The 15,325-nt window shown below is 44.7% G+C and overlaps 2 protein-coding genes across 2 annotated transcripts in view; one reads left to right on the plus strand and one right to left on the minus strand.

Annotated features, from left to right (window-relative positions):
- The window catches only part of VPS50 (VPS50 subunit of EARP/GARPII complex), a 114,552-nt gene extending 112,460 nt beyond the window's left edge, over nt 1-2,092 (minus strand). The window contains exon 1 of the mRNA XM_078597270.1: nt 1,945-2,092. Within this exon, the coding sequence (XP_078453396.1) occupies nt 1,945-1,977 (33 nt within the window). The 5' untranslated portion in view covers nt 1,978-2,092. The remainder of the gene's footprint in view (nt 1-1,944) is intronic.
- Nucleotides 2,093-7,275: 5,183 nt separating this feature from the next.
- Nucleotides 7,276-9,533, plus strand: LOC144720476 (uncharacterized). The gene has a single exon (XM_078597278.1). The coding sequence runs from the start codon at nt 7,449-7,451 to the stop codon at nt 8,556-8,558; it is 1,110 nt and encodes a 369-aa protein (XP_078453404.1). The 5' UTR covers nt 7,276-7,448; the 3' UTR covers nt 8,559-9,533.
- Nucleotides 9,534-15,325: the final 5,792 nt, after the last annotated feature.

Here is a 15,325-nt window from a genome sequence, read left to right on the forward strand (position 1 = left end):
CAGCAACTGTACTTTCAGGGTAAACCTTGCTGGTAAACACAGCCAGAAGAAATTTAGGAACAATGGCCTCCCTGAAGACTTGGTACGAGCACGTGACTCTTTAACATAGAGTCATCTGTGTTAGCTGCTGAGGTCGTGACAGGTTTCTTTTTTCATTTATGTTGCTCTGTGCCCCTGTGCCTTTCCCGTTCTGCTGGAATGTGCACTGATGCCTACTTTATTGAGGGCAATATTGGCATGTAAAAAAAAATAAGTGACCTGCCATGTACATCATCTCGTAAGTTCATATATGCAAAAGACACAGTCCTTGCTGCACACGGCACACACTTGAATAGTTTCAGCTCAATCCACAGGGAATGCAAGTTACTATAAATGTTTCAAACTAGTTATGTAACGGCACCAATCACACATGTGCACCATGACACATGCGATGCGCAAGGATGGCACGCAGTGGCTATTGTATTGCTGTATTGTTATTCCTCCCCAAGCCCACTTACATTTCTTAACAGACAAAATTACATCTCAGTATGACACCATTTCACGCTACTCTATTCTTGTAAACAACATAATTTGATTGTTTGTCTCCATGCCCAATGGTGGGAAGACTCTTCATGTATCAAGTGTGCTCCGCTGTTGATTATACATTTCATTAACAAATTCATCATGATTTAAACTTATTCTCCTCACATTCATTGATTTATTTGTTCATGGTATGCACGCATTCTATATATTATAATATATATTTAAATGAACAGCCTTTATATACAAAGCGAAATTAATGCAGACTGCTGCTTGTGTGACTGCAGTGGTCAAGAACACTCACATTCCAAACGATTACCGTTAATTAATTATATGAAAAAGGTTTAACCATTTGCCATGATACAATACAGAAATGGTCCGAATGCCATAAACTCATAAAGTGTCTTAATGTAATAGCTAAACATTTTTCTTCAACATCCATTTGCCAGTAGATGGCGCGTTTCAAATGCCGTACTGTGGGGGCCGCACTGACAAGCGGGTAAAAAACTACTGCAGAAATGGAACCTTCTGCAGGGTGGACCACAAATCTGGAATCATGGGGGAAAATAACTAATTTCTTTGTTTCTGCAGGCCCAAAATGTCTCTGAGTAAGGAAGAACAAGTCCAGATAATTCAACTCGAAGGAAATCGGAGTCAGAGGGAGGTCGCTGTTGAATTTAACATAATGAATCCATACCGTGAGCCAATAACAGAGTTGTGTTTTTCCGATTATTGCAGACTTATGGGACACCCTGTATGTGAACTGAATGTATGTGTTTTGAAAGTGGTGTAAATGTTCATTGGATAAACGTACACCTATGTGACAGATGTTAAAATGTGTGTGTTTGCTACGTGTCACCCGCCACCCAGGAAACCCATGAAAACAACATGTTCCAACGCAAATAATGATCCAGGGATCGCCACATTTCTCATGAACACAATAATGGAATGTATGTATCCAAAAAAATCTGAATCGTAAGGCTCCTTTTCAGGTCCTTGTATTGGGATGTTGCCAATTTAAATGAGAACATGTTGTATGAAACTGAAGTATTGAGGAAATCGAACATATGAGGGAATTACATAAAATACTCTGAAGACGGATTCTGTTCACTTGCTGCGAGGACTTTAAGGCTTCTCTCCACGCTTGGGGTCTCGCGGTGTGCGGGAGGTCTTAAACTCTGGAGATATGGGTTCCTGGGGTCTACAGGCGGGTAGGGACTACAGCTTTAAGGTCTCTTGGCTCTAGGGTTTAGTGTCTTGCAGCCAGGGGCTCACAATGTTAAGAGGTTGGGAGGACCAACTTCTGAAGAAGCCCCCCCGGGGTCGCTTGCCGAGGAGAACTAGGAAAGCCGTAAGGCCTGAGGCCTATAGCCGTCTCCCGCCCGCTGAGCGCTCAGCTTAGCCCGCGACGCCTTCCAGACTCACCTGCCGGCTCATGAGCGACTTTATCTTCTGCATGGCCGCGATGCCGTGCGCGCCAGGCCGTCGGGGAACGCAGCGGGAGTGAGGGACCGTGAGGGTCAGACGGCGGCCGCGTCCAACAGGACCATGACACCGCTCCCGTCCGGCTTGACGGGAGTCGATTCTCGCACAGCGTAACACGTCTAGCGATTCCCAACATCGTGAATCGTGTATAGTTTATCATATACGCTACCATTCTCCATTGTGTTGCATTGAATTGAAAGGTAATATCAAAAGCAACGTCCTAGTCGCGTCAAAGTATCCGTTAAAACAGTTTAGCGATCAGGATTTATCGGTCATTTACTCGAATCGATTATTACAGATTCACATGTTGTATCGATGCCGTAATCGACACAGGGTGCGTTCCGTACACAAGGTGGCCAAGCGCCGTGATTGGTCAGTTCCGAGCGAGCACGTGACATAGGGGGAGGGTGGAGTGGGTGAGCGTCACATCTGAAGGCAGCGAATCTGAATATTCATTCGTATTGGAGGAATCCGAAGAGCTGTAAAGCGTCGATTTAAAGCTTTCGTGACTGCAGGGATTCATCTTCTTGGTTCTTTCGGTAAAGTCACGTAGAAGGGAAGTAATAAAATAATAAAAATAAAACATAATAAAACAATTCTCACGACGTTTCGGCTACAACGCAAGTAGCCGTCTTCAGGTGAAGAATGAGACACTGCCAAGCTATGAGCTTATATATAAGCTGAGTTGGAGGTGGAAGAAAAAGAGAGCCTTAACAAAAGAATGTGCATATCAAGAGGAATTTAGCATATTCATGGGAAATGCGTAGGAGGTGGGCGGGGGGGGGTTTTCAAAGTCATATTATGCCCATGCATTATGCAGGATCAGCAGCACCAAAGGGAGGGGGGGGTAGCATTAACAAAGGGAGGGCATGTTAATAGTATGTAGAAGCAATGACACATGTGAATGGGAAAACGGTGGCAGGAGATCCGCAGCGGAGCAAATAATGCATTCCCTGTGGAGAACACAAGATACACAGTTAATGCCAGTGAGTGGACTGCTTTTGTTAAGGCTCTCTTCTTCTTCCACCTCCAACTCAGCTTATATATAAGCTCCTAGCTTGGCAGTGTCTCATTCTTCACCTGAAGACGGCTGCTTGCGTTGTAGCCGAAACGTCGTGAGAATTGTTTTATTATGTTTTATTTTCATTATTTTATTACTTCCCTTCTACGTGACTTTACCGAAAGAACCAAGAAGATGAGCTGTAAAGCGCTTTTTTAATCAGAAGCCCAGTAGGGGCGGGTCAGAATGTTACACCAACAAACAATGCACACGAAAACACGATAGGGGTGCAAAGTACAGGAAAGGTAAACAAATCACTTAAAAATATATAAAAATAAAAGTAAACTTTTTTTTTATCTTACCAGGTAAAGCTCACTTAGCTATGTATTATCTTGTTGTTTTCAGAAGTGAAGAGGCTGAGGGGCGCTGTGCTGAGTCAGGAAATGTTTGCTCAACCTGAGACTGGGCAGGCCATAGTCTCTTTGCTGATGGCTTTAATCTAAGTTATCTTGTGGTTGTTGTTGTTTGACTTGCATCCCACTGGGATTTTTGCACACAGCGTTGGTGTACGGTGCTTTTTCTGGAAGATTTTGCTGTTTTTTCCTGGATTTTTCTAGTTGCGCATAGTCACTTTAAGATGTTTTCTTGTTCGTGTTTTTTTTGCGGTTGCACCCGATTCAAGAGCCGAATGGCTCACTGGGCTATACCAAATAAATGAAACTGAAACTGCTGTATGTCCAGAGTTACAGGTGAAAATGCCACTTATACTGGGGATCATGATTTGTATTTTACCCTTCCCTGCACGAAATCCTGCAGTTTCACTCGGTGGTAATCAATTTATATCAGAATCGTTATTTCTCCTGGAGAAATCCGATGAGCTATGAAGCTATGTTTCACAGATGCCAAGTAAATCCCCTAGAGACAAGGCTGACTATTCCACGATCGAGGTATTCTACTTCTGTGTTAACATTCAGTGACTAAGTATGATGAGTGTGTTCCAACAACTGGTCTCGCTTCTTTGATGATGCCCACAGTTGTGCCATCTGGTCCAGGAGCTTGTCCATGTTCATACTGTGAACAACAGTCTTCATTTCACGTGTGACATCTGGAACATCCTCTTAATCTGAAAATAGTTTTATTCTTGGGATTTTATCTTCAAAAGGGGTTATATATATGACATGACAAGCCTCGTAATGCATATATAAAAAACACATACCGTAATATAAATCAAATCCTGAAAAAACCAGGGCCTAAAATATACCGTATACATATTTTTGTAAAAGTGGATTGGTGACATTAATGGATGACCTATCTTAAGATTTGCTGATGACAGTCATAACAACCAATGGAAACGAACTGAAATATATGAAAAATAAAGACAACAAAGTGGGACTTAACATAAAAAGGAGATACACAACTGGAAAACACTGCAGTATTTATACACAGTATTTATACCTTGCAGTCACGAAAACTTCAAATCTAGACTGCAGTATTTCCGACAAAGACACCGGCTTTGACGTTTGCCTGACAGCTCAGGGAAGAAGTCTTGAAGGTACTTGAAGGCTGCCGACTCATTATCTACAGCTCTGACAAATTGTTTCATAAGGCCCAATTTGATGTGCAGTGGTGGCATCAGCACCTTCTGGGGGTCCACCAGTGGCTCCCACTTGACATTTTTCTTCCCTACAGAGAACTCGGTCCGCTGTGGCCAGTCTCACCTGTGGTAGTGCGCCTTGGTGTCTAAATCTTTCGAAATAGTTTTTGTATTACTTTAGTATAAATACATGTTAATTTTGATTCATATGTTGTATTTTCTGACTTTATGTGAACGAAAAGACACAAATTCGCCAGTTTTCTTATTAAAAATAGGTACATTTTTAAATAGCACTGTCCTGGTCACAAAAGCAAAGTTTGTGGAGAATAATAGCCATTTTCTGTATTTTTGAGGCATACGCAATTAGGAAATAACACTACCCAGGAACAAAAAAAAATTGTTACACAGTGTAATAGGTGAATTATTTTGAGAAATGCTTAATAACGAATACTAACATCTTATGATAATTTTGGAATACACTTTGATATATATGGACAACCCTTCTGTACGAATGTAGCCATGCGTATTTGATAAAATTGGGTGTTTTGCACACTAAATAGATCAGCATTTGGAATACGTAAGAACAATGGTTGCACAACACGAGATAGGGCCGAGAAGATTTTGCTGACATGTGCTTTGTATTGTTAAACTCTTTTTTTCAGACGTGTTTTATCAGCCATTTTTGTGCAAATGAAGTGCTTAGAAAATGCACAAGTTTCATTACAGGTATATTATCCACGATAGATACTAAAACTGCTGTTGTTACCCGAACATGACTTGTAAATTGATGTTCCTCCTATTGTAAATCTACATCTCACCGAGCTATGTAGGCCACTGGTGTTGTGAAAGTAAAATGCACTAATACAGTTCAGGAAATCCAACCCGAGCCCTCCATGACTTTACGTTTGAAAGTGTAATACAGTACTACTGTGTACACACAAACGCGAAAAAGCACTCAGCCCTTGTGCATAAACCAAGTGGTGTATTGTGATCTTCTTGTCTAAGGTCACCATCAAAATGATTTTGAGCAATGTGACTAATAGGTCGGTGAGGCCGAGTTAGGGATTTAAGCTTGATGAAAGTTACCATCTCCCCGACTTTATTGCGATCACGTAAAGGGTTACAGAGACAGTAGCTTATACGTACGAATCATACTAATTGCGGTATTTAACATTGCGTATTAATTTGCGTGTCAGTAAGAAAAATAACAGTTAATTACATTCGTAGTGTCGGGTTGAAGAAGCATGCAGTACTGTATTGAGGCCGCATATACTTAAATAACGTGGACTGTATATATACTGCATTTACGCAGCTTGAACAGAGAACTTGGCACAGCAACTCGAGAATGTTGTACATTGTGGCGCTGAAGTTTCAAACCTCGAGTCTCGTCCTTTGTCAACAAAAAAAAACCACAGCTGCATTTTCTCTCATCACAACCACTACGCAAACTCTGTGAGAACATGCTTTTAACTGCACTTCAACCCCTAAACGCTGACTGCTACCGTACGACTTGCTTGCAAGCAGTAAACAACAATGTTGACTACTGTAGAGTAGCAATTATAAATGAAACGAAATGATTGACTCCGATACTACCGCCCCCTTGAGCAATGCGATCGGGGCCGCCCAGGAGTTCCCTTCCCCGGCTGAGTCAACTATCCGAGACCGCTGCCACCTCTCCCCGGAACTACAGGCCTCGTGACACTTTGGGGTAAAACATCACTAAAAACACTTGTTTTTACTAAAAACAAGTGTTTTTAATGATGTTTCAAATACGAAGAGCGGATCCAAACGTGACAACTGGTTTTCGCAGACTACTTGTGTATGCTAACTTGTTCCAATACTGTTGTGAAGATGTTTTTGTGATTTTTTAAGGATATTCCTTGTCTGGAAATGTAAACATTTAATGCAGTTGTGATATCTGCGGATGTGGCCGCTTCGAGGGGTAAACATTGCACCACTCTATACATTCGTCTATTCTAGGCTGGATGAGGGCCTCCCCACGTCGTGGTTGTTTGCAACTCACACAAGCCGACGTGGGTTTCATATAGGGAGCAGAGGTACAGATTATTCCCGCACTGCTATCTGCTGCCCACAAAACCAGGGAAAATACCATTATGAAGCCTCGTTACACACGTTTGTCGTTGTATCTTGCCGACCCGCCCATATCGGGCATGTGTGAAAGAGCTTCATAGCTCATCAGATTCCCCCTGCAGTCTAAGTAAATATTGACATGCTGAGCCGATGCCGTTTTATTTGTGAAATACAACGGAGGCACATTCTTGCATTTGAAACTCATTTCAGTCATTGTCAGGGCACATTTTTGTTTCCTCAGGTTTATTGCAATGTATATGTCATGTTGAAAACTCAGAACACAATCGCAATGAGCAACAACAACAACCCTCCGTGCAACTGGACGCGACCGCGACTCGGCGGCGTCTGACGATCCCGTGTGTAAAGCCGCGCGTTTCATTGGTCCTTTGGCCTCGGCTGCCGTGTCCCCATTGGCCACGCGGCTCACCACGTGATAGAAAAATGCAACAGCCAATCGGACGCGCTCCGCAGAACGGAACTTGCTTTCGCGCGCGCAGAGAACCCCAGCGCCGTCGACGGCAAAGCGACCGGGGATGCGGAGGGATCCCGAGGCGCTACTTTCTCTCTATATAAAGCGCGGCACAACTTTCACGATACATTGGTGAGAGGGCGCGCAGTGTCCGACCATTTAGTTAGTTTGGCACGCAAACTTCGTACTTTAACAATAGCTTTCCCCGCTTAGGGTTATTGTTTATTTACTCGAAAGTTTGTCGCTATTATACGAGTACACGTACTCGACACAACAACACCACACCGAGCATGGCGGCTGTGGTCTCCGGAGTGGCCCCGGGCACCATCGACTGCGACGGCCCCGAGGAGGAGGGGAGCGCGCGTCGCTGCGGATCTGGCCGAGCAGCAGCGGCCTCTCCCGGGCGGGCGGCGAAGGACGAGCGCCTCTGCGTTGGAGATGCTGCTGCTGCTGCACCCCCCCGCTCCCATGTTCAAACTCAACAACAGCAGCAGCAGCCGACGGCCAGCAGGAGGCGCCACCGACGGCGTCCCTCGAAGAAGAAGCAGCGGCGTTGGCGGCCCTACCTGTCGCTCTCGTGGGACGAGAAGAAAGCGATGGAGGAGCGTGAGAGCGAACGCGCCGCACGAATGCGCGCCGAGATGGCGGCCAAGGGGCTGGCTGTGGCCCCGTACAACACCACGCAGTTCCTCATGGACGAGCACGATCGCGAAGAGCCCGACCTGGAGCCCGCGGGCAGCGACGGCGACAACGACGGCGATGAAGACTCGGAAGAGGGCGAGGACGGCGGCGGGGAAGGTGGAGACGACGAGTTGCCGTCGCGGCTGCAAGGCGGTCGTGACGGGTTCCTGCAGCGCGACTTCTCCGAGACGTACGAGCGCTACCACGTGGAGAGCCTGAACGCCATGAGCAAGGGCGAGCTGGTGCGCGAGTACCTGGAGCTGGAGAAGTGCCTCTCTCGCCTGGAGGAGGAGAACCTGCGCCTGCGGGAGTGCCTGGGCGAGCGAGGCTGCTGGAGGGGGCCTGCCGTGGCGTTGGAGACGAAGCCAGCGAGCCGACCTCAAGCACCACTTGCTGCTGTTGCTGCTGCACCATCATCATTGCGTTCCCCTCCAGCCGCAGAAATTGTCACGCAGCAGCACCACCACCAGAGCACAGAAGGCTCTCCTTGCGGTGGTGGTGTAGAGGCCCCTTGCCACGGAGAAGGTGGCTCATTGGCGAAATCCCACGACATGCACGCCGGTGGTGGAGGAGGAGATGTGTCGGGAAAGCAGCAGCTGGTGGTGGACCTGCAGGCGGAGGTGGAGCGGCTGCAGAGGGAGAACGGCCGTCTGGCTCACCAGAACGAACTTTTGCAGCAGCAGCAGCAATCGTCTCCAGAGGCGAATGTGATGGAGTGAGAACGCCTCCCATGTGAGAACTGCCTCCCCCCGCACGTGTTGAGAGAGTTGGGGCCGATGGGGGAATGCCATCGTCCACCTTTGTTGGGATTTCATTTGGTCGATTCGCCCCCCCCCCCAGCCTATACTACTGCTGGCATTCTGATGGCATTTGACAGCGCGCCTAGCCGCTATAATCCTTGGCTCAGCCTCTCTTATTGGATTGTAAAGAAGCTCGTTTGGCCAAAGGGCTGCTGAAAAATAAACACGGGGCCTGGACTCGGCCAAATGTAATCGTCGTCTTTATTGGAGTAAAACGCACATTTGGTTTCTGAATTGGAATTTGTGCGCGTTAAAAGCCAACTCGATACGTCTCGCGTGCGGAATTTGTCTCCTAAGTCGTTTGTATTCGAGTAAAGATGTCGTTCGTCCTTGTTCTGCGGCGGTTTTAGAATTAATTGCTCATTGTGTTTGTTGTAGTTTATGGTGTCGTTTTTCTGAAAGTGTACCTTTTTTATGTGGTAATATAATTGGGCCAATTTTAAATGCCACCACCATCACCGAGTTAAAACTGTTCAGGACCTGAAATAGTTTTTTTAAATGACAAATAAAAGTTGGTCTCGATTCTAAATTGTTGTAAATAGTACAATTGTTGGGCGTTTGTGACTCTTAATTATGGCTGTGTATTCTGTACAGTAAATGAATTTACAGATATTTCATATTTTGCTTTAAACAAATATTTTTGTAATCTAGGCGAACGAGTCTTGCTCGCATCGTGTTTAGAATGTGGATGAAACTTTTAAATCTTGTGCGATTTCTGCATTTAATGCCGCTAAATTAGATTTTAATGCGATGGGTAATTTCGTTGGCAATTTGTCCAATGTAACATTTTATCTGTACACGTATGCAGGACGATGTTTACCCAACTGTTCTCAAGATACAAAACCAGCAAACTTGCAATTGGCTTTTTAACTTAATAAAGTGGGTGCATTTTGACTGACGTGTGTGTGTGTATTCGTTGCCAAGATAACGCGAGTTGCCGCAATTAAAAGCAGCAATTGAGTCGAGACTTGTTTCGCATTTAGCGTATACACATTTGTAAGAGGGTAAACATAGGTGGTAGTCAAAAGACCTGGCTTCCTGGGTAAATTTCTAAACCTTGTTTTGGTCTCCCTCGTATGAAATCCGGGTCAAAGGGTGCTTTAATCTGACATTGAGTCGCCCAAATGGGCAGACAACGACCTGCTGTTTCCGGTTGTTGGTTCGACACTTCATTTGGCAATTGTCACATTTTAAAAGGTCAAAGGAGCAGCCATGCAATGTCTTGCTGCTACTGGGTCCTCTAAGAGGGTATTTGGCCTATTTTTCTAAGCTGGCCAAACGTTTTAGGATGATCGACTCACTGGTGTTACTTATACTGCTGGACGGGTTGGGATTTAAGAAACGTGCCCATTGTTTCAACTGCTAGGAGATTGATGATTTGGTGGGCGGGGTTTTATCCGTAAGAGGAAACCCGAGTTCAGCAAACACGCCAATGAAAATGAATTTGCACTATACTGGATCCATTGGGCTGTCTTAATAATTATAATGTTGGATATTAGGTTGGGAATCTTTGCATCCTCTACCATATCAAGCACGCATTCGTAGACCGTCGTGGAGTTAACTTTTTAAATACTCTAAAATCTGAATTGTTAGATACGAGCGTTTTACCTCTTACTTTTACAACACCTCCGTACGTAGAAATGTGCTGCTTATCAAGAGGTTTTTGTGTTTAAGAGGCCACAAAACTCGAGAATGGAACTGAGCCTCTCTCTAGTGGAGATCCTTCTGCCAGTCGTGCCTTGAGCAAACAACGGCATGGCTGCACCTTTACCTTAATACTGGTAGGAACCTCCTGGTTACACCAGCCCACAGGGGATGATTGATGTCCGTCGTGCAGGGAGGGGCTAGGTGGGGAGGGGCTGGGTGGGGAGGGAGGGGCTGGGAGGGGCTGGGTGGGAGGGGTGGGGCTGGATGGGGAGGGGCTGGTCACCCCGTGGTGCCCTTATAAAACTCAACGTATAACCTACTCACGCCGGCTTGTGCCCGCCCTCACAGTCGGGCATATTTGCGGAATACACCACGCCGCCGTTGACCCTGGCCATTGACCGAGCAACCCAACGTTCCTACCAGCTCCCTCCGCAGGAATGTGTTCTGGACATGTTAACAAAAAATAATTATCCCCTGCTTTGGGGTTGGATGGTAAAAATCACGTGCCGTTTATGCAGGTATCGTGGCTTAATTATAAAAATGTAGACTTGTTTGCCATTTCCTTAATTTGGAACACCAAGCGCAACATCGCCCCCTCCTGGCAGACTAATGTCAGCGTGCAAGCTAGTGCTGTGTTTACCTTGGCCCGCACCTGGACAGATGCTCTATTAAAATAAAAGGTCGGCATTAGAATGATTGAGATGTGATGTAAGGTGCTTCGACTTTCAATCACCCTATAAGTACCAAGTCTCATCATTTACATGGTAAATAGAGATAATCAAATTATTTGTATTCAACAATGTGCTATATAATTTACAACTTGCTCTTTAGTGGATGTATTTCTGCTGCACCAGGGGGTTGCCAAACTGGTTTGCATTATATACTCGATTACATTGCATGTTTTATTATATTTTGCGAGCATCTGTTGATTGGGAAATGAAAAGACACTGAACTGGGATTTGAGAACTACTTTTTTGTTAAACTCCCAAGAAGCTTAAGTCTTCTGCCTTCCAGGAATGCAGCATGCTGCCTTGCCAATGGGCTCAACTCACAAGGTAATTAAACACCTCGAAGTGAGCTTCAAATATTAGATAAAAAAAACCCCATTATGGTCGAGTTTAAGCAACTTCAAGTTAAAGCAACACTGTCAAGGGTGTACATTCATAAGAGATGCATGTGAATGCAAATTGGAAAGCATTAAAGTTGCAAACATGCTTTCATCATCAGCTATGATCTATTCAATGCTGGATAAAGGCCTCCCCATGCCAATGCAATCCTTAGCAGTCCTGCAATGCCACATTCCATCTTGCTACTGCACACCGGCAGTTCCCATCACTTAATCTTCATAGTGTTCATCCTCTTGGATATCTCTACTTTCAATTCTATCTCTAATTTTCCCTTCCGGCAAAACGTTCCTTCGAAGTGGGCAGGTAGGAACTTGGTTGGACAGCGCATTCGTGCACGACAGAAAGCTCGCGGTCACGTGACGCACTTCAATCCGGGAGCGTACATGTTTGGGAGGGGCTATGCACGACAGACATAATCCCTGGTGGGCAGTGTGGAACTGTTGTTCCTACCTGGATTATTCCTTATTGTTCCCTGCCCAAGCAACTTATTTTCGTTAACAGTCGTTGAGGACTCTCATTGACATTTCTCTGATGCCTGTGTTTCACTTTTTGTGTCTCAGTGTGATTTCCACAACGTAACTTTTCACACTTCTTTGCTTCATTATCAGCCTTTGATCCATTGTCTTGATCAGATGTTTCTGATCCATTTGGCAGCGTGTACTATAGATGGAAGAATTATGCATAAATCCACATTTGAGGTCCAGTATTTCATTTTTGTTTAAACATTAAACACGTCCATATTATACTGGTAGGAACCTCCTGGTTACACCAGTCCACAGGGGATTATTGTGTCCGTCCGTCCGTCGTGCATCCAAAAATGGGAGGGGTGGTGCTGGGTGTAGAGGGGAGAGTGGGGAGGGGCTGGGTGGGGAGGGAGGGGCTGGGTGGGGAGGGGAGGGGCTGGGTGGGGCTGGGTGGGGAGGGGCTGGTCACCCCGTGGTGCCCTTATAAAACTCAACGTTTAACCTACTCACGCCGGCTTGTGCCCGCCCTCACAGTCGGGCATATTTGCGGAATACACCACGCCGCCGTTGACCCTGGCCATTGACCGAGCAACCCAACGTTCCTACCAGCTCCCTCCGCAGAAATGTGTTGCATAAATCCACATTTGTGGTCGAGTATTTCATTTTTGTTTAAACATTAAACACGTCCATATTATTTTCATCCAGGCAGGGCTTTTACTCACTTTTCATAGTTCAAATGGCAAAGGTTACTTATTGAAGTGTGACATCTGAAATGCCCCATTTTCCTCCAAAAACTTATATTTTCTAGTACAAATACGAGTTTGTAAAGGGTATATGATTTGGTTTTGCTATAGAGATATCTGCATAAATTCTTCTGATAGCTGTACAATTGAAGGGGTCATAATGGGAGCATAAAAACTGATAAAAGAAAGTTGGTGGTTGATAAATCACAATTATCTCTTGGCATGGTATAATCATAATGTGTGATGGAGACAATGTAAAAAATGAGCAAATCTAGCATTACAAATTGTACTCATTACTATGCTAAAGTGTATAGCTTTAGTAAATACAAATTTCAAGCATTTCGTAACTTTTGTGCAACGATCGCACTGTGCACAGGCACTTGACCGTAAACACGTTCCTTCGGAGTGGGCAGGTAGGAACTTGGTTGGACAGCGCATTCGTGCACGACAGACAGACAAATAATCCCTGGTGGGCAGTGTGGAACCTGCTGTTCCTACCTGTATAAGTGTAGTGTATCGTGTATAGTGTAGTGTGTAGGTTAAACGTTGAGTTTTATAAGGGCACCACGGGGTGACCAGCCCCTCCCCACCCAGCCCCATCTCTCCCACCCCCCACCCAGCCGCCCCCTCCCCACACAGCCCCTCCCCACCCTCCCACCCTCCCCAACCTCCCCACCCAGCTCCTCCCCACCCAGCCCCTCCCCACCCTCCCTTCCCTCCCCACCCAACCCTCCCCACCCAGCCCCTCCCCACCCTCCCCTCCCTCCCCACCCAGCCCCTCACCACCCAGCCCCACCCCTCCCACCCCCCCTCCCCTCCCCATATGCACGACAGACAAATAATCCTTGGTGGGCAGTGTGGAACCTGTTGTTCCTACCTGTAATATTTGATCTTACTCCTTGCCTGCAGTCATACCAGAGTCCCTGTTTCATGATGAGGTTTTTTGTTAAAATTACAAAACAGGTTGACTAAGTATGGCAGGTTTTTTTAAGGGTCAGCAATATGAGTGCCACTATGCGGGTACGTTATCAGTAATTGCCCGATTACAAATTTTGCTTCCAAAATGTGAATTCAAATTTACCCCACAGGCTCAGAACACATCACAAAAGAAACACACTTCTGCATTACTCCAAACAGGGAGATACGCGGACTTAAATCGTACCTCAATGCAACCCGATTTCAGATGGCAGGTTAACTTGTGCCTGAAAAGTCCTTCAATGGTAACCATGGAAAAAACAGTACAGCTCCTCTCATCCATGACCCTGTTAGGCGTGTGACTTTTTATCCGTGGATTAAACAATCCGCAAAATCGCAGACAAGAGGAGTCGTACAGTGGGCCATACTTTGTCTATTTTCTGTAGGTTTTTGATTAAGATAATGTTGATCTATAGTCAGGGGAAAATACAAGTTAGTTGAACACGTAGGCTTTCGCGACCAATATCCAAAATAGAGGTAAGGGCCAATGCACCGGCTACATTACGGCAGGTCTGCAGATTGCCTGATTTTGACAAAAAGAGAGTCACAGCTGCAATTTAATCCAATTCATGTGCATTTTTTAATCCGGGATAACAATAGCTATTATGTTGAAAATAGGATGTTGAATCTTATTCTTGATTTTGCTGATCTGCATTCAACGAGGATGACAGGAATTTCACTGTAAACATGGTGGGTCTGCAGGTAAGTGTTGGTCAATGTTCAGTCCGGAAAACTCCTTCATTCTCAAATTTCATCTGACATTTCAACGTGATACTCTGAGGTAGTGTTCTTCTAAGAGGTGCCATATTCCACGAGACATGTTAAACCAATGTATAATTGACCTTTTAGGTTGTTTGTGGTGCCCTTGACAGTACAGTAGTGAACACGAGCATCCCAGATACAATTCCACGAGAGTTAAATAATACCTCTTCGTTGCTCAAATGTATTTGTAAACCAAATACATTTTTAAGGGGTGCAACCTTTTTATGTCTGGAGTCACTCTGCCTGCGTCTTCTGCCAATATAAATTGCAATGGAAGCATTTTAATTTACTAAAATCATACAAATATCAAAAGAACAACAACAACTCTTAAGCACTATTTTACTCTCTCCTGATTTTCGTTGTTTTTGGTATTTCACGTTTCCTATTATTGACTGATTGCCAGTAATATGGTGTTCTACTGCAACAATTACAGATCAAATACAGTCATAACTTTGAATTTTCATCGTGCTAGAATCATGCCTGGTCTTTGTTTTTTGAAAAGGCATTTTAATAGACATTTATGCAGTCATCTAAGTGCTCACAACAAACCAAGGTCTTATGTATATAATTAAAATATTTTTTATAGAAATATAACAGCTCAACCAAGCTTCAGTTTCATTTATTAGGTATAACCCTGTGAGCCATGTGGCTCTTGACTCGGGTGCAACCGCAACAAAACAAAAACATGAACAAGAAACATCTTAAAGTGACTACACGCAACAGAAAAATCCTGGAAAAAACAGCAAAGTCTTCTAGAAAAAACACCGTATTTCAAGGCTGTGTGCAAAAAATCCCAGTGGGATGCAAGTCAAACAATAACAACCATAAGACAATTTAGATTAAAGTTATCAGGTTAACTGTACTACAACAAACAAATATGGCTAAACCAAAACATTTTCAAAATCACCAAAATAAAGCTATAAAAACAATGTAACAGTGATCATAGGAACTGTGATTCAAATTTAACA

Source organism: Lampetra planeri, chromosome 1 (assembly GCF_965212315.1).
Source record: "Lampetra planeri chromosome 1, kcLamPlan1.2.h2, whole genome shotgun sequence".
NCBI classification, from domain to species: domain Eukaryota; kingdom Metazoa; phylum Chordata; class Hyperoartia; order Petromyzontiformes; family Petromyzontidae; genus Lampetra; species Lampetra planeri.

What these genes read in the sequence shown, in the direction of transcription:
- LOC144720476 (XM_078597278.1), top strand. Translation starts at nt 7,449, where the DNA reads ATGGCGGCTGTGGTCTCCGGAGTGGCCCCGGGCACCATCGACTGCGAC.